General features: G+C 52.1%; 1 protein-coding gene and 1 pseudogene across 1 annotated transcript; one reads left to right on the top strand and one right to left on the bottom strand.

Moving 5' to 3' along the window:
- Nucleotides 1-17,083: 17,083 nt before the first annotated feature.
- Nucleotides 17,084-18,911, top strand: LOC123404342 (WRKY transcription factor WRKY71-like). The gene is made up of 2 exons (XM_045098264.1): nt 17,084-17,560; nt 17,670-18,911. The coding sequence occupies exons 1-2, from the start codon at nt 17,384-17,386 to the stop codon at nt 18,552-18,554; spliced, it is 1,062 nt and encodes a 353-aa protein (XP_044954199.1). The 5' UTR covers nt 17,084-17,383; the 3' UTR covers nt 18,555-18,911.
- Nucleotides 18,912-20,702: 1,791 nt separating this feature from the next.
- Nucleotides 20,703-21,284, bottom strand: LOC123405186 (annotated as a pseudogene).
- Nucleotides 21,285-22,502: the final 1,218 nt, after the last annotated feature.

Below are 22,502 nucleotides of genomic sequence, written 5' to 3'. Positions count from 1 at the left end.
TCAGGAGGGGGGTCGCCGGTATAGACCTGCTGGAAGTCTTCCTGGGTCGGCGGATCCAGCCTCTGCAGGCTCACGACCATGCCATGTGGCATTATACGGGGCCCGAGGATTCCACTCGGACCAATGTTGTGGGCGTGACTGAGGAGAGGGTGACCTCGTGGGTGCTCCAGATCACGGGCCCCTGCGAGAATCCCAAAGGATCACGACGAGTGAAGCCCTTCTGCGCGGATAATCCTCCGCCGAATCAGGTGAGAGACTCTTGTCGAGTGCTCCTAACTGTCTTAATCTTGTCGTTTGCTTGAATCTCTGTGTAATGTTTGATGTCGCCGACTGAATCTTATGCAGGAGTGGACCAACTGGTTTTCTCCCGTCTCGAACGGGAACTCGGCCGAGGAGGAGGAGGGTAGCCAGGAGGGCAGCGTGGAGAGCGCTGAATATGTCTCCGATAGTGGGGAGTCGGAGGAAGAGTCCAGCGAGGAGGAGGAAGAAGACGAGGAGCAGGATTCGCCACCTCCACAACTGGAGCATCGGACCAAGCGCCGACACGAGCCCGCTGTTCCCTCACCTCCTCCCGCGTCTTCGAGTGCTCCGCCTACTGCTCCAGTGGTCCCGAGTGTTCGAAGTGCTAAGAGGGTCAGGGACGCCGCCGCTGAGCCTGCGGGCCAATCCTCTAAGGCACCCAAACCGAGTGGGCCTAAACCTCGGAAGGCTCTCCCGCGAATGAGGGTCGCTGTCTCCGTCACCTCTACGTAAGTGTACTCAGCTTTCATTTTTTTTTCTGATATCCGAGTGAACTTCTGTTTACTAGCCGAATGGATCTCACTCGATAGGGTCGCTACTTCTGCCACCTCTCCGGCACGTCAGGAAGACGACCCCATGGACACGGACAACGTCGTCTCGTCTCAGCCAGGTGCGTTGTAGGAACGTCGAGTGTTTTATACCATCGCGTCCCAGCCAGGTGCTTCTTTCTTTTTCTGAGACCTCGTGTCATTCGACCTGTCACGGGCGATCTGCATGGATGAGGGCGACCACGGGAGAGCCGACCCAGCTGTGGAGCCTGTTCTTGAGGCTGCTCCTCCCGCTGCCGCTCTCGCCGCCGACGTGCTGCCGATAGAGGCACCGCCGCCGACTGAACCAGTGCTGGTGGAGGAGGAGCCGACTGGGGCGGACCTTGGGATGCCTCACGAACCTTCGACGATTCCAGGTTCGTCGAATGCTGAATTCAGCATCCAGCGTCTTCCGGAGGAGCAGGTGGGAGCGGCCAAGGGGGCTATGGTGCAGGCGGAGCTGATGGCTGGAGAAGCCAAGAGGGCCTATGACTCCATTGCGGCCTTGTACCAGCGAAGCTTGGAGCTGCGCGATGATATCCGAGTAAGTGGTCTAGTAAGTATTTACTTTTCCCCTGTAACCCACTGGGTGTTATTGAATACCAGCTGTTGTTTGCAATGGGTTCACTCTGAGTGAACCCAGTGGGTGTAGTCCCCGAGATTTCTGTCGAGTGCTTGCACCGACAGTTGTCTTTATACACTTTTCCTTGAGTTTGGTTGTGTCTGTAGATAGGATTACCGAGTGCGAGTAGTTGTTGCAGTCGGAGTGCACTTACGGTAAGAGTCCCCGAGAGTAAGTTGTACTCAGGTCGGTTAGTATTGGCCTCGGAGGCGTAGGTGATAACATGCATTTCAATAGGGCAGGCCTGCTTGAGGTGCATGCCAGTGGGGTCACTCTTAGTGAACCCAGTGGGTGTAGTCCCCGAGACCGCTGTCGACTGCTTGCGTCGGCAGGGGTCTGAAGAACTTAGCCTATTAACTGTTGAGCTTTCTGATTGTCCCTTATTTCTTGTTGGCAGAAAACTTGTGAAATGGGGACGGCCTATGAGGCTCTCAAGGCGGAGAGGAATCAGTTCGCTGGTGAACTTGATGCGGCCATGCTTGCAATGGTCGGCATGAAGGAAGCTCTGGCGGAACGGGAGAAGTCATTGGAGCAGGCGCGTGAAGTGAACAAGGTGTTGACTGAGGAAGTGGAAAAAATGGGGAAACAGAGGACAGCGCTGATGAGTCAGATGGATGTGCTGAACAAACGATGCAGGGCGCAAGAGAAATATGTGAGCGACTGGGCTCGGCAGATGATGACGCGTCTGGCTGGTAAGTCCTGCTTTTTCTGAGTGGTTGTCCTATGCGCGTAACACTCGGCGCTTATTGTCTATTTGTCCTATTTTTGCAGATTTTTGCTTTGATGCCGAAGCTGAAGCGGCTGACGTGGAGCGTTCGATTCTTGAGAACGTTCCACTCGGCGACGACGCCAATCGGGATCTGCTCCGTGCGCACATCCGAGTGGGCAAAGTTGGTCCTTACATCGGTCGACTGAGAGAAATCGTCGGCCGAATTGACAAGGAGCTTTGGCCAGAAGATGATTCGCGCCAGGAGATGGAGAACCTGATGACCCGACTAGAGGAGATTCTCAACAGAGTGCAGTCGTGGAAGAAATCTGCAGCTCGTTGCGGTGCAGATGTTGCTCTGTCCTTGGTCCGAGTCTATTGCAAGGAGGTGCGTGAGGAAAAACTGAAGACTCTGAAGGTCGCCAACACGAAGAAGCTTCGATTCGAAGACTTCATGGAGACGTTCGTTGAGAGTGCTACCCGCATCGCCGACGGAATCAACTTGGACACTTTCGTGGAGCCCTCCAGTCCTGGTGCCGGCCCAGCTGACGCGTAAGAAACTTTATCCTCGTTATGCCGAGTGTTTATCTATAAGGTACTTTGGCCACTTCTGTTGGCCGTCACACTTTTAAATCGGTGCGGGTAAGCTTGATCCGCATCGAGTTAGCTACTTTGGCGAGAATTTTGGAATCCGATTTTTGCTCTTCTATTGCAATGTTGATTCGAGTTTTTGTTTGGCGTTTGTTGGTGAAGCCAAAGGCAAACAGTCGATGCTGGATCGCTGCTAAGTCCCCGAGTGTGACGTGGAGTGCACACTCGGAGAAGGTTAATACTTAGGCGATGTTGGATCGCAGCTAAGCCTCCGAGTGTGATGTTAAGTGCACACTCAGAGAAGTTTAATACTTAGGCGATGCTGGATCGCAGCTAAGCCCTCGAGTGTGACGTGAAGTGCGCACTCGGAGAAGGTTAATACTTAGGCGATGGTGGATCGCAGCTAAGCCCCTCGGGTGTGACGTTAAGTGCACACTTGGAGAAATTTAGCACTTAGGCGATGCTGGATCACAGCTAAGCCCCCCGAGTGTTACGTTAAGTACACCCTCGGAGAAAATTAATACTTAGGCGATGCTGGATCGCAGCTAAGCCCCCGAGTGTGACGTTAAGTGCACACTCGGAGAAAGTTAATACTTAGGCGATGCTGGATCGCAGCTAAGCCTCCGAGTGTGACGTTAAGTGCACACTCGAAGAAAGTTAATACTTAGGCGATGCTGGATCGCAGCTAAGCCCCCGAGTGTTACGTTAAGTGCACACTCGGAGAAAGTTAATACTTAGGCGATGCTGGATCGCAGCTAAGCCCCCGAGTGTGACGTTAAGTGCACACTCGAAGAAAGTTAATACTTAGGCGATGCTGGATCGAAGCTAAGCCCCCGAGTGTTACGTTAAGTGCACACTCGGAGAAAGTTAATACTTAGGCGATGCTGGATCGCAGCTAAGCCCCCGAGTGTTACGTTAAGTGCACACTCGGAGAAAGTTAATACTTAGGCGATGCTGGATCGCAACTAAGCCCCCGAGTGTGACGTTAAGTGCACACTCGAAGAAAGTTAATACTTAGGCGATGCTGGATCGCAGCTAAGCCCCCGAGTGTTACGTTAAGTGCACACTCGGAGAAAGTTAATACTTAGGCGATGCTGGATCGCAGCTAAGCCCCCGAGTGTGACGTTAAGTGCACGCTCGAAGAAAGTTAATACTTAGGCGATGCTGGATCGCAGCTAAGCCCCCGAGTGTTACGTTAAGTGCACACTCGGAGAAAGTTAATACTTAGGCGATGCTGTATTGCAGCTAAGCCCCCGAGTGTGACGTTAAGTACACGCTCGGAGAAAATTGATACTTAGGCGATGCTGGATCGCAGCTCAGCCCCCGAGTGTGACGGTAAGTGCACACTCGGAGAAAGTTAATACTTAGGCGATTCGGGGTCGCAGCTAAGTTTTTTTTTAAAGACCGGAGTCTGCGACCGCAGAAGAACTTTGAACCTGCAAAAAACTCAATCTTGCTTTATATTATTTCGCCAATACTTGTTCTTTACATCGCTTCAGTCGACGGTCACGTGTAGAAGCGCTTCAGGAGGTCTCCGTTCCATGCGCGCAACTCGTCTGTCTCCCTCTGATGTTGTAGATTCTGTATGCTCCGTTGTTCAGCACCTTAGAGATGATGAAAGGCCCTTCCTAGGCCAGAGCCAACTTGTGGGGTCTTTGCTGATCCACTCGGAGCACTAAGTCGCCTGCCTGGAATGTGCGACTCCTGACGTGACGCGCATGAAAACGTCGGAGATCTTGCTGGTAAATTGTTGAGCGAGTTAGTGCCATCTCACGTTCCTCCTCAAGAAGATCTACTGCATCTTGCCTTGCTTGTTCTGCTTCATCTTCGGAGAAGAGTTCGACTCGTGGGGCATTATGAAGCAGGTCACTCGGAAGGACCGCTTCTGCTCCATAAACGAGGAAGAACAGTGATAGCCCCGTTGATCTGTTCGGAGTGGTGCGGAGGCCCCAAAGCACTGAAGGTAACTCGGTGACCCATGCGCCAGCAGCGTGTCCCACCTCTCGCAGCAGTCGGGGCTTCAAACCCTAAAGAATAAGCCCATTCGCCTGCTCAGCTTGTCCGTTGGATTGAGGATGTGCTACGGAAGCAAAATCCACTCGGATACCCTGACTCGCACAGAAACCTTTGAATCTGTCCGAGTCGAAGTTTGTCCCGTTGTCCGTGATTATGCTGTGAGGTACCCCGAATCTGGAAATGATGTCTCTGACAAACTTGACAGCTGTTGAGGCGTCGAGTTTCTTGATGGTCTTGGCTTCTATCCATTTTGTGAACTTGTCGACTGCCACCAACAGATGTGTGTAGCCTCCTTGGCCTGTCTTGAATGGTCCGACTGTATCTAATCCCCAAACTGCAAATGGCCACACAAGAGGGATTGTCTTCAATGCAGATGTTGGCTTGTGGGACTTGTTGGAGTAGAACTGACAGCCTTCACATCTGTCGACCATATCTTTAGCCATCTCGTTTGCCTGCAGCCAAAAGAAACCGGCTCTGAACGCCTTGGCGACGATTGCTCTCGAAGAAGCGTGATGACCGCAGGTTCCCGAGTGAATATCCTCTAGGATCAACTGCCCTTCCTCTGGGGAAATGCAACGTTGAAGAACGCCCGAAACACTCTCCTTGTACAATTGGCCATCAATGACAGTGAATGCCTTCGACCTGCGGACTATTTGCCTGGCTTTGACTTCGTCTTCTGGAAGTTCTTGCCTCGGAATATATGCAATGATCGGCACAGTCCAATCGGGGATGACAGCCAGAACCTCCATGACCAGATCAACCACAGCAGGTACATCGACTTCAGTCGGATCTGTTGTGCTCTTGGGTTGTACCGGTTCCTCTGTGAAGGGATCTTCTTTGACTGAGGGAAGGTGGAGGTGCTCGAGGCAGACATCACTCGGGACTGGTTTCCGAGTGGATCCGAGTTTTGCCAACTCATCAGCTGCTTGGTTTTTCAATCTCGGAACATGGTGGAGCTCTAGACCTTCAAACTTCTTCTCCAGCTTCCTTACTGCATGCAGTATGTGGTCATGGTGGGGTTCCTGACGTCCCACTCTTTCATCACCTGATTGACCACCAAATCCAAATCGCCGTAGACCATCAAGCGATGGACGCCGGGTGAGATGGCCATGCACAATCCATAGAGGAGAGCTTCATATTCTGCCTTGTTGTTGGAGGAATCAAAGTGTATCTGCAGCACGTACTTGAGCTTGTCGCCCTTTGGTGATATGATCACAACACCAGCGCCGGAGCCATTCAACATCTTAGACCCATCGAAGAACATTGTCCAATGAGCCGAGTAGATGTGGGTCGGTTGCTGTTGTTCTACCCATTCTGCTATAAAGTCAGCCAGGGCTTGAGACTTAATAGCTTTCTTGGCCTCGAACTTGATGTCACAGTATAGCATCTCCATTGCCCACTTCGCCACTCGGCCTGATGCGTCCCGATTGTGGAGAATTTCCGACAACGGAGCATCAGAAACGACAGATACCGAGTGGTCTTGGAAATAATGAGCCACCTTCTTCGCAGTCATATAGATCCCATAGATAAGTTTTTGATAATGGGGATACCTCTGCTTGGAAGGAGTCAGGACTTCGGAGACGTAGTACACTGGCCGCTGAACTTTGTATGCTTTGCCTTCTTCTTCTCGCTCGACTGTAAGAACAGTACTGACAACTTGATTTGTAGCCGCGATATATAGAAGAAGGGGCTCTTTACTGAGCGGAGCAGTAAGAACCGGCTGGGTGGAAAGTAGGACTTTGAGGTCGTCGAATGCGACTTGGGCTTCGTCTGTCCACTCGAAGGTATCTGATTTCTTCATGAGTCGGTACAGAGGAAGCGCTTTTTCGCCGAGTCGACTGATGAACCTGCTCAAAGCCGCTAGGCAACCTGTGAGCCGTTGAACATCGTGTATTCTGACCGGCCTCTCCATTCGGACGATGGTCCCGATCTTTTCGGGGTTGACGTCGATCCCTCGTTCGGAAACGAAGAAACCGAGTAACTTTCCGCTGGGAACACCGAATGAACATTTGGCTGGGTTGAGCTTGATATCGTACCTACGAAGGTTGGCGAATGTTTCTGCCAAGTCAGTCAGCAGGTCGGAATCTTTGCGTGACTTGACTACGATATCATCCATATATGCCTCCACATTGCGACCGATCTGGTCAAGGAGACATTTTTGGATCATGCGCATAAACGTAGCTCCTGCATTCTTCAGACCGAAAGGCATAGTGATGTAGCAAAAGCACCCGAATGGGGTGATGAAGGCTGTCTTTAACTCATCGGGACCATACAGACGGATCTGATGATAGCCCGAGTAGGCATCGAGAAATGACAGACGCTCGCAACCCGCAGTCGAATCGACAATTTGATCTATGCGGGGGAGCGGAAAATGGTCTTTCGGGCAGACCTTATTGAGATGTTTGAAGTCGATGCACATTCGAGCGACTTGTCTTTCTTGGGCACCATGACAACATTGGCGAGCCACTCGGAGTGGTGAACCTCGCGAATGAAGTTGGCTGCCAGCAGCTTGGCCACCTCCTCCCCGATTGCCTTCCTCTTGTGCGCGGCAGACCGGCGCAGGCATTCTCGGACAGGCTGAGCCGTGGAATCCACGTGCAGTCGGTGCTCAGCCAACTCCCTGGATACACCTGTCATGTCAGAGGGTTACCATGCGAAGATGTCTCAGTTCTCACGGAGGAACTGGGTGAGCTCGGCTTCCTATTTAGGATCGAGGGTGGTGGAGATGTTCGTTGGGGCAGCAGTGGCGTCCGTCGGGTGGATGCTGACTTTCTTCGTCTCTCCTGCCGACTGAAATGCAGACTCTGAAGCCGGCTTTTTCGATCGCATCAGGGCGGCGGGCTCGACTGTTTTCTTGTACTCGTCCAGCTCGAGGACGGCCAACTGCTGGTCGGCGATCCTTGATCCCTGTTGTAGACACTCTTCAGCTCGCTGCCGATTGCCTGTGATGGTGATCACACCTTTCGGGCCCGGCATCTTCAGCTTCAGGTACACGTAACATGGACGGGCCATGAAGTGCGCATACGCTGGGCGACCCAGAATTGCGTGATAAGCACCGTGGAAGTCAACCACTTCAAACGTCAGGTTTTCCTTGCGGAAGTTCTTGTCGGAGCCGAAAACGACGTCCAACGCGATCTGGCCGAGTGACTTGGCCTTCCGTCCAGGGACGACTCCGTGGAACTGCATGCTGTTTCACTCAGTGTGGACATCGGGATGCCCATCCCCTCGAGGGTGTCGGCGTACATGATGTTCAAGCCGCTGCCGCCATCCATGAGGACTTTGTGCAGTCGGACTCCTTCTACCATCGGGTCGACGACTAGGGCCTGTCTTCGCGGGGTGGGTACATGTGCCGGATGATCTGATTGGTCAAAGGTGATCGCAGTTTGGGACCATTTGAGGAACTTGGGGTTGGAAGGGGTGGCCATGTTCACCTCTCTGTTCACCAGCTTCAGTCGGCTCTTGCTCTCGACGTCAGCAAAGATCATCAGGGTTGCATGGACTTGGGGGAACGGATCCTCCTTATCCTCCTCGTCCTGTTCATGGTCCTTCTCACTCGGTTGCCCTTCGCTGAACCCCTGGATCAGGAGGCGACACTGTCGAGTGGTATGCTTCGCGTATATGGGATTGCCTTCTTCGTCCATCTTCGTGTGAACTGGACAGGGCTGGTCCAGGATGGGATTATTGAACTGCTTCTTCTTGGGGGTGAATTGAGCCTTCCCTTTGCCCTTGAACTTGGCATTGGTTACGGCTGCAGCTTCTGCTTGCGGAGCGGCCGGAGCCTTCTGCTTCTGCTTCCGAGTGTTGCCCCCATCGCCGTCAGCGACTGTTTTGTGTTTGCCGCTCCGGATGCGGTCCTCTTCTTCGCCATTTGCGTAGCGCGTTGCTATCTCCATCATCTTGCTCATGGAGATGTCGCCTGTTCGGCCGAACTTCAGGTACAGATCCCTGTACCGCACGCCTGCCTTGAAGGCGCAGACTGCTTGATGCTCGGTGACGTTCTCCACCGTGTGATAGAGAGTTGTCCAGCGCCGGATGAAGTCACACAGGGGCTCATTCTGCTTCTGGACGCAGTGCTGGAGCTCCACAAGGCCAGCAGGGCGCTTGCACGTCCCTTCGAAGGTCTTGATGAACACTCGGGCCAGATATGCCCAACTGTAGATGCTTGAAGGGGCCAACTAGTTCAGCCACGCTCGCGCCGAGCCGTCGAGCATCAGAGGAAGGTGCTTCATGGCGACATGGTCGTCCCCTCCTCCGATCTGGACTGCCACTCGGTAGTCATCCAGCCACGTTTCTGGCATGGACTCTTGTGTGAACTTGCTAATTCCCGTCGCCAATTGGAAGTTGGGAGGGATGTCAGCCGAACGGATGGCTCGACTGAAACACTCGGGACCAGACACGGTGGCCCTGCTTCCACTCGGACAGTCGATATCGCGACCATCGCGGTGGGCTCGACCTCTGTCGACTCTTCGCTGGGCGATATGTCCTCTTGCGTCGGGTCTCGGGTCGTAAGTGTCGCCGACTGAACGCCGATCATCATGATGTCGAGACCCATAGGGCCCACCCCGTGGAGGGGTGCGTGAGCGGCGGCGATCTTCATGGATCATGGAACGGCTGCCTCCCGTGTAGCGCTGATGGGAACCAGGGTTGTGAACCGACCGATGCGTTTTCGCGTGGACGGAACTGTTATAGATCCGGTTGTGCGACTGGGAGACTGTCGAATTCTGCTGCTGCGCCGTGGGCAACAGGGCTCGGATCTGCTTGATCCCTCTACCAGCCTCTAGATCAGTCGGCTGGAGGGAATCGGCTATCTTTGCAGCTGCAGCCAAGTTGAGGAGGAGTGTGCGGAACAGCTCCACGTTGCTTCGCCGAGTGTGCCGACTAGCGGAACGGCGAGGTGGACGACGTGCGCCGGACGCTTCGCCGATCTCGTGCTCGTTCCGGCCAGCCTGACGGGGATCTTCATGGGAGTTGGCCATGTGTACTTCTGCTGCGGGCCCGTGACCCGCATACTCGGAAGGAAACTCAGTCGGAACCGAGTCCGAGTGCTGGGCCGACGGGGCAACCACAACGGACTCAAGAACCGCCACTTGCGAAGATGCGTTCTGGCGCGCCTGGGCGTGTTGCACCCAACGCTGGAGCCGCGGACGGCGGGACCGCTTGCTGCGGCGCGCGGCAGCGGTGCACGTCGACACCGGAGTCGACTGTTGAAGAAGAAGGATGCCGCGAGCGCCGGCACGGAAGTGCGTAGCCCCGCGATGGGGAAGCGCCTCGATGTGGAGGGGCGCATCCCGAAGCCACGCCGAGTCGTCAACGATGAAGGAGAGAGCGCCGAAGAAGATCTGGTGACCCATGCTTGAATCTCCACCGGACGACATGACGAAAAGAAGTAGTCGCAAACTCGTCGGAAGTCGCTTAGACGCCTGCCCCACGGTGGGCGCCAACTGTCGTGGGTATGAGCCTGACAGTAGATGTGTAGGGTACGAATGAGATGGGCAGAGTCCTAGCTACGGCGAGGTTGTATGAGTTCAGGCCCCTGTGCGGTGGAGGTAACAGCCCTACGTCTCAGTGCTCTCGGAGCTTGTTGTCGAGTGTAATATGGAATACAATGATTTGCTAACCCCTCTACCAGTGGGGAGGGCGGCTTTATAGAGTCCGCCGCCCTCCGCAACGGTTCCGGTACAGGGGTGGAGTAACGGGGGTTGAATGCGTACGTTACAGGTAACGTATGCCCTAAATGCTAATAAATGCACCCGGAAACGTACGGCAGTTTCCCTCCAGAGAGGTTACGGTGTACTGAGTGTATCCAGTCGGTTAGCTTGGTATCTTCCGAATGCTAGTCTCCGACTGGATGATTGAGGATCTGTTACCGACTGGATGATGGGGACTCCTTAATCCAGTCGGGACAGTCTTAGGGCCCTGTCCTTTGTGTGGGGTAGTCCCTGCGTAGGACCTGTATGGCAGGCCTATGACCCTACCCTAGGACTATGACCCCATCACTCCTCCTACTGGATTGATACCTTGGTTCTCAAACTAAGGGAAATACTTACTGCGGCTGTGCTACATCACCCTTTCCTCTTCAAGGGAACACCAACGCAAGGCTCCAAGGCCGCGGGGAAATCCTTTGCATATTTGCCAAGGAAGTCCCTATAGGCGTAGCCGTAGCAGCAGGATTCCTGGCGCCGTTGCCAGGGAAGGTATGTTGTCGCAGTAGCAGTCCCCTAACCCGCTCTTCAAACACCAACAATCCGATGCCATTTCTGGATGGCTAGACATGTTTTCTACCATATCCGGGAGGGGTGGTGGTATACAATAAGCATTTCAAGTGTAAGGAGGATGCCCTCTATACGATCCGAAGTATGTATAGAGTGGGGTGATTAGACTACTTGACCAAATAAAACTTAGCCTTTTCCCAATTTTAGTTGTGGGCAAGTTTTAGCAATTGTAGCAACTCAAGCACACCCTACACATGCAAGTCTACGAGTATAGCGGCGGAAAGTAAAGACATGCACATGTAAATAGAGGGTAGAGATAGGAAGATAAAACATAAAGATTGACACGAAGATTTTTGGCTTGGTTTCGATAGGTGATGCTATCATAAGTCCACATTTATGGAGACTTCAACCAACGGAGGGTAACGACCGCGAGAGTCCACGGTGGGCTCAACCCACCAAGGGTCCACGGAGAAGCAACTTCATGAAGGATTAGCCTCACACGAGGTAGATATTCATGAAGTAGGCGATCTCCTTGCCCTTACAAACTTCTTGGTTCAACTCCACATGAAGTCAATGGCCCCCAAGCGACACCTAACAAATCTAGGAGACACCACTCTCGAAAAGGTAATAGATATGGTAGTATGATGAACTTCTTTCTCTTATGCTTCAAAAGATAGTCTCCTCAACACTAAATTACTATCTCACAGATTTGACTTGGGTATAGAGATTGATTGCGTGGAAACAACTTGAGGAGGCTAGAAATCAAGATTCATATGGTAGAGTTGGAATATCTTGATCTCAACACATGAGTAGGTGTCTCTTTTTAAAAAAAATGGATGGGGCAAGTGTTGGTTCGTTCTAAGTGCTTCCTCTACGAATGAGAGGTACGTAGCTCGTGGGGTCGACGTGTCCGCCCTCTTCTGCAGATGGGTCAGGTGTGCGTCCAACGGGCGAACCCAAATCTAGTCCTCGCGATCGGCCGGCATGCATGTTTAATCACACGTTTTCTGTTGGTATTTGCACGATTACTTTTATTTCATGAAAGGCATTTCAATGACTACACTTTTTTACCAATTTCGTGCTAGGAGTACAAGACCAAAGAAAATAAGAACCATAATTAGTCATTTTAAAAGATGTCAAACTTCCATAACTGCTCCAACTAGTTGCACTAATATCTTCTCTAGGTCTTCATTGTTAATCTGTGGATTCTTGAGCTTAACAACGTCTATCTTCTTTGATTTTAAAGAATAACACGGTGCTTCCCCTTTGGTCTCTTTTTTACTCTCATCTATAACTGCAGCTCTAGCGAGAAGTGCATGAACATCTAGCCAATTTCGTGAGATTAATAGATCGATGTATTCTTCTTCCTAATTCCAAAAGTTGCATCTCTCCTACACACAAAATTGAGCAAATAATCTACCAAAATTGCATCAAATCAAAGAGCAAAACACCGAGCAAAAATCACGTACCCCGTTATTTTTGCACTTGACAAACACCCAACCAAAATGTTCCAACGTCCAAGAAACGCGTCGGAGACCTCCAACGGGCAGTTGTTGCACTTTTTGAACGACAATGGTGAGCCAGCAAGTCTGTGGGCCAGCGCCGAGTCAGGGCGATGACAGACCGTGGCTTTGCCGGCGGACCAACAACGATACAGATCTGAGCGACCAGAGGCGGATTGAGCACGTGCATGTGGCACCGAGGCATTGCCAAGGCTAGGTGGAGTGGTACCCGACCAATCCATGGCAAACGTTGCCGCCGGTGGCTGGATTCACCAAATCGTGAAGCAGGATGAGCAAAATCTTGCTGTCGCTGGATCTATTACTCGGCCTTCCACACCAGGACGAAGGAGGGACCCCGTCGGTGGATGTGGCGTTGGCTGGAGGAGGGACGAGACTGGAGAGCAAGGTGGCCGCAAAAATGGACGTCCGCTTAGAGCAAGTCCAATGGGGCGACCCATTTCGTCTGCGGTCGCCCGTTTGGATCCGTATGGACAAAAGTGATGGCCCAATGCACGGCGCCATTGCTAAAAGGCGTCCGCGCCGGCCCATTTCCAGCTCAAATTTGGGACTGAAATGGGTCGACGCGGACGCACGCGCCCTCTCAGTGTCCGCATGTGGCCGGCCTGACCCGCTTGTCACACAGCCACCCAACCAACTCTGTGTGCTTATTTAATTCGCTCGCCCACCCCTACCCACCTCTCTTCCATTATTATATTGTCACAGTGTTGTTGCCCACTTGCTTCCCGTTAGGTGCATGTGTTGACCCATTTAAAAAAGCGGACATAAACAGACTGACGGACGACCCAAATGGACGAAAAGCGGACAAAATCCCCGTCTGTTTGGGTCGGCACGTTGAAGTTGATCTTAGGGATTGTGCACTTGAAGACGACGGGTGGGGGGAAGGGATAAAAAAGACAAGGCTTCGCCGCCGAGGACGGACAATGGGATGAAGGACACGGACAAGGCGCGTGTCCGTTTAATGCCCGCGTCGACGCAAATGCGAACCAAATTTAGGCAAAATCGACAAAATTGATCCATAGACGAAACAAATTCACAAACTGGACTACGTTCAAAATAAATTCGTTCAGCTGACCCTTTTGTGTGGCGCCCGACAGTTGGGCGTCACACTACACTATGTAGCGCCTAGCATATGGGCGTTACACTTCTGGCCAACGTGGCACCCGGGGCCACACTCCTGATTGTGTGGCGCCTAAGAGAAAGGAGTCACACTACATTGTGTGGCGCGTGACTGAAAGGAGTCACACTACCTTATATTAAAATCAATGTAACTTTTAATCCGTACATCCGATGAAAACGTGTCTTATATGAATATTCTGTAATTTTTTGTGTTCTACGCAATGGCGGTATTTTCGACTATATTAGGATATATACTTTTGATGAAAATTACGTTACAAAAATGCATCATGGTATAACTGGCCGAATTTTTTAAGACTTACAAACTTGGCATGATGATAGCCATTGACCTGTGAGGATGGTGCACATTTGTTTGCTCCTGATGTGAAGTTGTGGAAGTTGGAAGAAATAAGATCTCAGGTGTGTTTTTGTAGTAAGGCAAAGAGATGTGATTCCCCTTCCCTGGTGCTTGTTGAAATTATATAAGCATGATTAATGAAATATAGGCAAGGCGAACAGGTCAACTGATGAAGTGACTTACCACCAGGCCGATGAGAAGACGTGGAGTTCTTCCTCAAGGAAAAAGTTGCTCGCAATAGGAGCATACTAGATGGTGCTTTCTGTCTTCTAGGTGAAATATGGTGAAACTTCATGGTGCTTTCTTTCCTCGAGATGAAATGTGCTGAAAGTGCATGTTGATGGTGCTTGTTTCTTCTTCCAGGAAACGAGATAAAACATGGCGGCTATGACTTTGTTGTATTATGCTCCCTTCATTTCTTTTTTACTCCACATGTAAAATTTGTTTTGAGTCAAACTACGCAAAGTTTGTCCAAAATCTGTTTTCATCACTCACTTTGTCGCGACGATATCTTCAAACTAGATCTCATGTTGACATGTTTTGACAACTTTTGTTTTCGTCGGTACTTGTCAGATTACTAACTTGGTTGTCACATTATATGTCACATAGTTCTCAGATTTATGAATGTCAACATACCCCACTAAAAAACTTGATTCATTGTACTTGTGTTGGTTCGTGCGTTTACTTGCTTATTGTTAGTGCCTCAATACCCACTTTTTAGCTCCACATAACCAACATGATATGCCAGCGGTTGGTTTTTACTCGGATAAGCCTCTTTTGAATTTTACAAGGTACGTGTTATCCTATATATTGCAATATGCAAGGGGACAAACAAGAACACAAGACATGCTGCATGTGGTGGACCGACGGGCTCCGTGATTCTTCTTGCTCAAGACATACTGGGTCTTCCTTCACTAGATTTACTATGGATCTCATAAAATGTAGCTTTCTGTAATGGAATTTCATTTATATCATGTTAGTCACTTAGATGCAAGACATGAACATGTTAAAGATGACTAACATGGAAAGCATAGACATGACGTGAACATACACATTATGTAGTGCAAAACTCATGTAGGATTCAAATACATAAGAGTTATAGGTCAATGGTTATCATCATGCCAAATTTAAGTCTTAACAAACATGGTTAGTTATATTATGATGTATTTTTATAACATATTTTTCATTAAAAAATTATCCTAATATAGCTGAAAATGTCACCATTGCGTAGAACACAAAAAATTACACAATATTCATATAAGAGACATTTTCATCGGATGTACGGATTAAAAGTTACATTAGTTTTAATATAAGATAGTGTGACTCTTTTCAGTCACGTGCCACACAATGTAGTATGGCTCCTTTCTCTTAGGCGCCACACAACCAGGAGTGTGGCCCCGGATGTCACGTTGGCCAGAAGTGTAACGCTCATATGCTAGGCGTTACATAGTGTAGTGTGACGCCCGACTGTCGGGCGTCACACAAAAGGGTCGGCTGAGTGAATTTATTTTGAACGTAGTCCAGTTTGTAAATTTGTTTCGTCTACGGGTCAATTTTGTTGATTTTGCCTCAAATTTAGGCCTAAAATGAATCATAAACGGATAAAAAACGGACACGCATCCGTTTAGATCACTGCGCTGGATCGTATTTTGTGTCCGCGGCAACCTAAACGAACACGCGAGCATGAAATGGGTTGACCGGTTAAAGTTGCTCTAAGTTTTGCCCATGTGGTGAGAGAGAAGGAGCGAGTTTGTTGTGGGTAACAACGAGGTCCAGGTCCTACGTGTAATTGCCATTTTTCTCTGTTCTTGCCAACACCAAAGTCTAGCAGTGACTTGCCAACGGTTCACTACCCGTTCTGTCCTGAATTTCCTCCATTAATTCTTGTCAATGCCAGGTCTCTGTAACTACATCTCAGGAAGGAAAAAAGTCTATGTAACAACCAGTACCGAACTGCCAGCTCCATCTTTGAATACGCCCTCCCGGACCCGGGCCATGAAGGAGAAAACGGCCAGCCACGTACCGTAGGCCAGTAGGCGTAGATCAGATCAAATGATCAATGATAGCAGTACATCAGGAAATTCCTTGCTAAAAACTGCTATTAGAAGCGAAGCGAACGTCGACGTCGGTCAAGAAAAGGGGCACCGGCGATAGATTAATCCGCATCATCCGTCGTAAACAACGTTTCATCCGGGCGTGACATTGACTCGTGTGGCGTCTTCTTTTCCGAAAGGCAGGCATGTTGGGTCAGATTTTGGGCGCCCGTCCAGGATAACGGCGGTACCACTGCTACAGAATAGCTCGCCGGGGTTGATCTGATTAGAGTACTCCAGCCAGGAAAACTCGTAAAATGAAAAAGAATTAGTTAACCAACCTATCTTAGCCAGCCAAACCCTAGCCTGTACTACTAATAAGATGCTGCTTCCACGTAGGAGCACACCTCCGACAAGAAGGGATAATTAGGGAAGCGTTGCCGTCGAACGTGACGGGGAGGAATCGATTCCAGTCTACTCGAGCTCAACTAAGCAGAGTAGAATACAAATGGTTAGCCAGCCAAAGTTTTCCTAACAAAGTGTCTAACAAAGTTTTTCCTTGCAAGGCACCAAAAGAAAGAAAGAAAATGCTAGAGTCAACAAGTCTTTCCTGTCCCCCTCTTTCCACTTTCTCGCCTCTCTCATTTCCCGCAGGGGGCAAAGCCTAGTCGCAATCAACTAATAACCACCGAACGAGATTTTTTTTTTAGGAACCAAAAGAGAAATCATTCTTCTCCTTTCTCCTCCCCGTGCACCTCGCGAGCATGTGTGGTGCACTTCCTTGACCCGATCATCAGCACCACCACCACACTCCCCGAACCGAAGACAGAGCCAGCCGACATCCACCGCTCCCGGCCCCCCACCCACCCGTTGAAAAGATCCCCGCGCAGATTGCCAGCACCAAAAGAAAACGTCGCTGTGAGGTCAGTCGTCACCGCCCGCGCCCACCCGCGCGCGTGCACGCACCCTCCGGTCTCCTTCCGCTGCCTCCGCATGCTCCAATTCCACCACGCCCGTCCCCGTTTTCCTTTGTTTATTCCGCTTCCTTCTCATCCGAGCCCTGCGTGACCAAGAAGAGGACAAGCGTGTGAGTTGTGATGTGATGTGAGCGGCCGAGTTCCTACGACCTGACCTTCCTTCCTTTCCTTCCTAGTAGTAGTAGCTGGCGACTTGGCTAGACCGCTAGTCCTGTGCTCCGCTATATAACGCCACTCCTCCACGCCATTCTCCTCTCACTCGGAACTCGGAAATAGTTCTCCATCCCAAGCTTCTCTCCCCCTCTTTCTCTTCTCTCTCTCCTCTCCTCTCTCGCGCGCGTTGCCTCGAACCGGAAGGAAGTGAACATCGTACGTCCGTTCCAGCGCGTGGTGTTTGAGGGACCAATGGATCCATGGATGGGCAGCCAGCCATCCCTGAGCCTCGACCTGCACGTCGGCCTACCGCCGATGGGGCACCCGCACCACCACCAGAGCCAATACCAGGCGCCGCCGATGATCGCGCTGGCCAAGCCCAAGATCCTCGTGGAGGAGAACTTCATGCCGCTCAAGAAGGACCCTGAGGTAGGCACCACGTCCATACAGAGACGCCATGGTTTTGGCTCTGCCGTAGCTGCTTGCCTGGGTTTATACATGAGCTGCAACTGAATGTTCGTGTCTTTCTTTTGTATAGGTTGCGGTTCTTGAGTCGGAGCTACAGCGGGTGAGCGAGGAGAACCGGCGGCTGGGCGAGATGCTCAGGGAGGTGGCCTCCAAGTACGAGGCCCTGCAGGGCCAGTTCACCGACATGGTCACGGCCGGCGGCAACAACAACCACTACCACAACCAGCCGTCCTCCGCGTCGGAGGGCGGGTCGGTGTCGCCGTCGAGGAAGCGCAAGAGCGAGGAGAGCCTCGGCACGCCGCCACCGTCGCATACTCAGCAGCAGCACTATGCCGCCGGCCTCGCGTACGCGGTGGCGCCGGACCAGGCGGAGTGCACGTCCGGCGAGCCGTGCAAGCGCATCCGGGAGGAGTGCAAGCCCGTCATCTCCAAGCGCTACGTCCACGCCGACCCCTCCGACCTCAGCCTGGTGGTGAAGGACGGGTACCAATGGCGCAAGTACGGGCAGAAGGTGACCAAGGACAACCCATGCCCCAGAGCCTACTTCCGGTGCTCCTTCGCCCCCGGCTGCCCCGTCAAGAAGAAGGTGCAGAGGAGCGCCGAGGACAAGACCATACTCGTGGCGACGTACGAGGGCGAGCACAACCACACCCAGCCCCCGCCGTCGCAGCCGCAGCAGCAGAACGACGGCTCCGGCGCCGGCAAGAACGCCGGGAACGGGAAGCCGCCCCAGGCGCCGGCCACGCCTCACCACCCGCAGCAGCAGCACAAGCAGGAAGCGGCAGCGGTCGTCGTCAGCGGCGAATCGGCCGCGGCGGCGTCCGAGCTGATCCGGCGCAACCTGGCGGAGCAGATGGCCATGACGCTGACGAGGGACCCCAGCTTCAAGGCGGCGCTGGTCACCGCGCTCTCCGGCCGGATCCTCGAGCTCTCGCCGACCAGGGACATCAATTAATCCCCACAGGAGCAAGCCACATTTCAGAAACACTGCCCGGCTCAATTTTTCTTGCGGTGTCGATTACTCCGTTCGGCATTGCTTGCTGCCTGCCTCCGCCGCCTCCGTCAAAGCCTCGCAGACAAAGCATCAAGAACCGGACGCCTGACCAGCGAAGAAGACGCGATCGGTTTCCGGCGAGCGAAGATCGGAGTTACCGCTCGTGTACATAGACCGCGAACACGACGGCGGCGAGGGAGGTTGTAACATGTAATGTACTCCAGTAGCTAGGATAATGCAGTCATTCAAATGTTCCGTTCCATAATTTCCATGGAACTCGATTCGATTCAATGAGAAAGTCAATCAAGTCACGGTATACATTCTCAGCTCAATCGCTCAAAATTCTGTCAAATCCATCCTCTGAAGTCTGAACCAAAGTATGGGAGGTCAAGGGCTGCTAGAGAAGAAAACGAGTTTGGCGATCCTATCCAGAAAGGGTCCACGCAGGCAGTGGCCGTAGTAGACTCTGCTGGACCCAGCTCGCCGCCAGAATACGCTGGGAAGAGGCCGGAGAATACCCGAACGACCCGGGGACCGGGCCCACATAGGTCGGCTCGGCCGTGTTCCACGTGCGACGGAGTGAGTAGAGGTGGTTGCTACGGTCGCCGCGGGAGGCAGGGAAGCTGGGTGGAAACGGGAGCCCGGACGGCGGCCGGGCGGGGCCCGCTAATGGCTGGCTGGAGTGATCTTGTCAGAACACGTGCGGTCGACGTCCCGCTTCGACGAAGCTGCGGGAGGATCGTTGCGACCACGTAGTACTACCTCTCCTTCTCTTTTATATTTTTCTTCGACTTTGAAACTGCAATGTACGGTGATTTTATTCGGTTTTTTTCGTTTGGTTCGGCTGTTAGAATGGCCACTGGCGTTTGTCCTATTTTAAATTTAAGTCGGCAGCGCGTTCAATGCGTCAACCCATTTCGTGTCCACACACGATATTTAAAAAAGGCCCGCGGTCATAGATCATGCCAGCGGCCATGTCTCATGCCGGCACCATTGCCATCGTCGGCATACAATGCCGACTTCAAAAAATATCACCACACAGTTCATGCTGACGCACTCGCCATCGGCCGGCACACATGCCAACACACAAAAAAGGGATGAGACTTGAGTTCGACCACGCCATTACGGCCCCGTGGTCATGCTAGCACACCTGTCGCCATACAAAAAAATGAAGGCGCTTCCCGTCATAGATCACTCAACGTCGAACTTGAGCATGTCGGCCTGCATCTTTTCAAACTGGTGCCTCTTCCTTGACGACACGATGTTGAGATTCACCTTCATGATCTCCACCCCGGTCATCATGCTCGCGAGAGCCACTTCTTTCGCCTTGGTCTTGGCGTTGGCGGCCTCGATCTCTATCATCTTAGCTTATTTCTCCGCCTCCATCTCAAGCATCTTGGCTTGCTTTTCCGCGTCCATCTCAAGCCTCCTCCTTTGGATCTTCATGAAGGCGTTCATTTGCTCTTCTTTATAACGCCGACGCTCCTCTTTCCTTGAGTCCTTCTTTCTCATCATGCCCTCCACGCTTGAGATCAAGGCGTTCAACACCGCACCCCGCTTGTCCTCCTTCTTGGAGTTGGTCTTCCCCCGCGGTCGTGCCTTCTCGCCGTCCCTAACCTCCTCAACGACTTGCTCCCCCCACGTGACTTGAGGGCGGTATATTGCGCCTCGAACTTCACTTCGTCTTTGATGACCCTAAAGCAATGGGAGAGGTTGAATCACTTGCCATTGTGTTGGACCTTAAATGCCTCCAAAGCTTAAAATGCCTACAAATATATTTCATTCAAGCATATTGGCAAATGGTATGCAAATGAACACGCAAGCATAAACTTGATGACACAGAAGAGAGCGGCTTGCTGGCATACCATGTCTTGCATGCCGATGCCGCTCACGGGGGGGGGGGGGCTTGATGCTCTCAAGAGTGGCACAAAACTTGTTGCACTTTTATTGGATCACCCTCCATCGCTTTGAAATGGACACCCACCCGCGCGTGCTAACTATTTGGTACGGCGGATACTTCTTGCGCTCATGGAACTCACAGTGGACACGAATCCAAAACATTGAATGCTTTTGTTCGGCACCCGTCTTGGGGTCTTGCCCAATGTCTCTTCAACACTCGCAAAGAAGCTTATCCTCGGTCGCCATGTATGCCTTGGTCCGCTTGCTCTTGCGCTTCGGCTTCGTTCAGGCGGCTTGGTTGGCGAGCTCGTCCTCGAACAAAGGCCCCCCTTCGATGTCGAACTCGTCCTCTTCCTCTTGCCTGTAGTCCTCCGGAAACTCGTGGTCGAGTGGGAAGCCGTCGAGGTCTATGCCGACCTGATCACGCATGAAGGCTGCCTGATCTTAATCAAAGGTGGACGGCGTGAACGCCCCTCGGCCATCCTGGCTTTATGTCTCGTCGGGATCGTAGCCAGTGGCTCACGCACCATCCTCGAAGATCAAGTTCTGCATGTAGTCCCCGTCGCCGGCGGCAGGCATTCCGTCGAACAGGTTGCGTGTGCCCGGCACCACGTCGGCTGGCATCTGTCGCGCATGTTTTCTCGCGCCTCCGGATGACGAGCCACCGGCCATCGGTGTGGCGCTGAGGTCGATGGCCGTGGGCGCACGTGTGGAAGGCGTCACCATGCTCACCTCGGGCGAGCACTTCTCGGAGAGGCGGGAGGCCTGCGGGTAGACGTGAAAGCCGGGCATCTGGGTGCAAGCCGACGCGCGGGGCGAGTCGGGCAGCACCATCCGAGGGAACGCGGATGAGCCGGTGGTGACCGCGGCCACGACTGCGTTGACGAGGCCGTGCTGGCTATGGTTTAAGCCTGGCATATAGAGCGCCTCCCTCGTTGCCCCGGTGACGCAGGCGTTTGTGACCTCCTGCTGCGCGGCGGCGGTGACGGCGGCCGCCGCTATGGCTTCATCGCTCGTGTCCGTCACGTGCGTGCGGCCCCTCCTCTTGGCCGACTCCCTTGCACGTTGTTTGGGCATCAGCGTCTTCTTCGGCTTGGGCGCGGCGGTTATCTTGCGGGGGGCGCGAGGCTTGCCTTTGCCGGCAAGGGCGGTCGTCATGCTGAACGAGGCGAGCGAGGCGAGGCCGACGGCAGCGTCGAGGCCGTCGTCCATGGCGGGGGTGGGGCGGGAGCGCGCAGGCGGGAGGGTTTTTGGGGGAAATGGAGGGAAATGATGGAGGCTCCCACTGACCAGTGGGCCCGGGGGAGGAGAAGGCGCGCGCGTCCGTCTCGTGTGCGCGTCGACGCAGATCAGAATCAAAAATGGACCAGAAATGGATCGGCAGGCGGCTAAACGGACGTGCGTCCGCTTTGATCGACGCGTTGGGTCGATTTTTGTGTACGCACCGATCCAAACATACACGAGCGGGCGAAATGGAACGTCTCGTTAGAGTTGCTCTTACGTACTATACAAAATAAATCTTCAAGGATACTGGCCTCCAGATTTGCGTGAGATACAATTTTCTTTGGACCCTGATAAATGTGACACGTATGATCCGAATACATGACAATTTGAAACATTATTTATGATACGTTCGGTGACACGAGAATGACAAGTTTAATTATGAAATATGAAAACTTCTTTTTCTTTTCAAGGTGACAACTTTAGTTTTCGATGTCAAATTTCAGTTTTTCCGGGTTTGTTTTTTCTTTTCAGATGACAACTTTATAATTTAAAGAACGATAGGCCCGGAGTGCTTCACACCACATGTGTGGAACTTATCATTTGAGTTTTCCTTTGCCCTTACTGAAATATAGATAATAGAATTATTAAAAATAATTAAAAGAAAGTCTATAACGATCAAATGAAAATACGAGTAAATTCTATATGATTTATTCAAAATATTCTATAGTTTCAAAAATATTTATTTTGAAATATCGTGTAGTTTTAATATAAATTTTGTTTTATATG

The sequence above is a fragment of the Hordeum vulgare genome, chromosome 6H, assembly GCF_904849725.1.
Source record: "Hordeum vulgare subsp. vulgare chromosome 6H, MorexV3_pseudomolecules_assembly, whole genome shotgun sequence".
NCBI classification, from domain to species: domain Eukaryota; kingdom Viridiplantae; phylum Streptophyta; class Magnoliopsida; order Poales; family Poaceae; genus Hordeum; species Hordeum vulgare.
This window is presented reverse-complemented; position numbering and strand designations above follow the sequence as displayed.

What these genes read in the sequence shown, in the direction of transcription:
- LOC123404342 (XM_045098264.1), top strand. Translation starts at nt 17,384, where the DNA reads ATGGATCCATGGATGGGCAGCCAGCCATCCCTGAGCCTCGACCTGCAC. An exon ending in CGCTCAAGAAGGACCCTGAG is followed by an intron (nt 17,561 to 17,669) that starts GTAGGCACCACG and finishes TCTTTTGTATAG; the next exon opens with GTTGCGGTTCTTGAGTCGGA.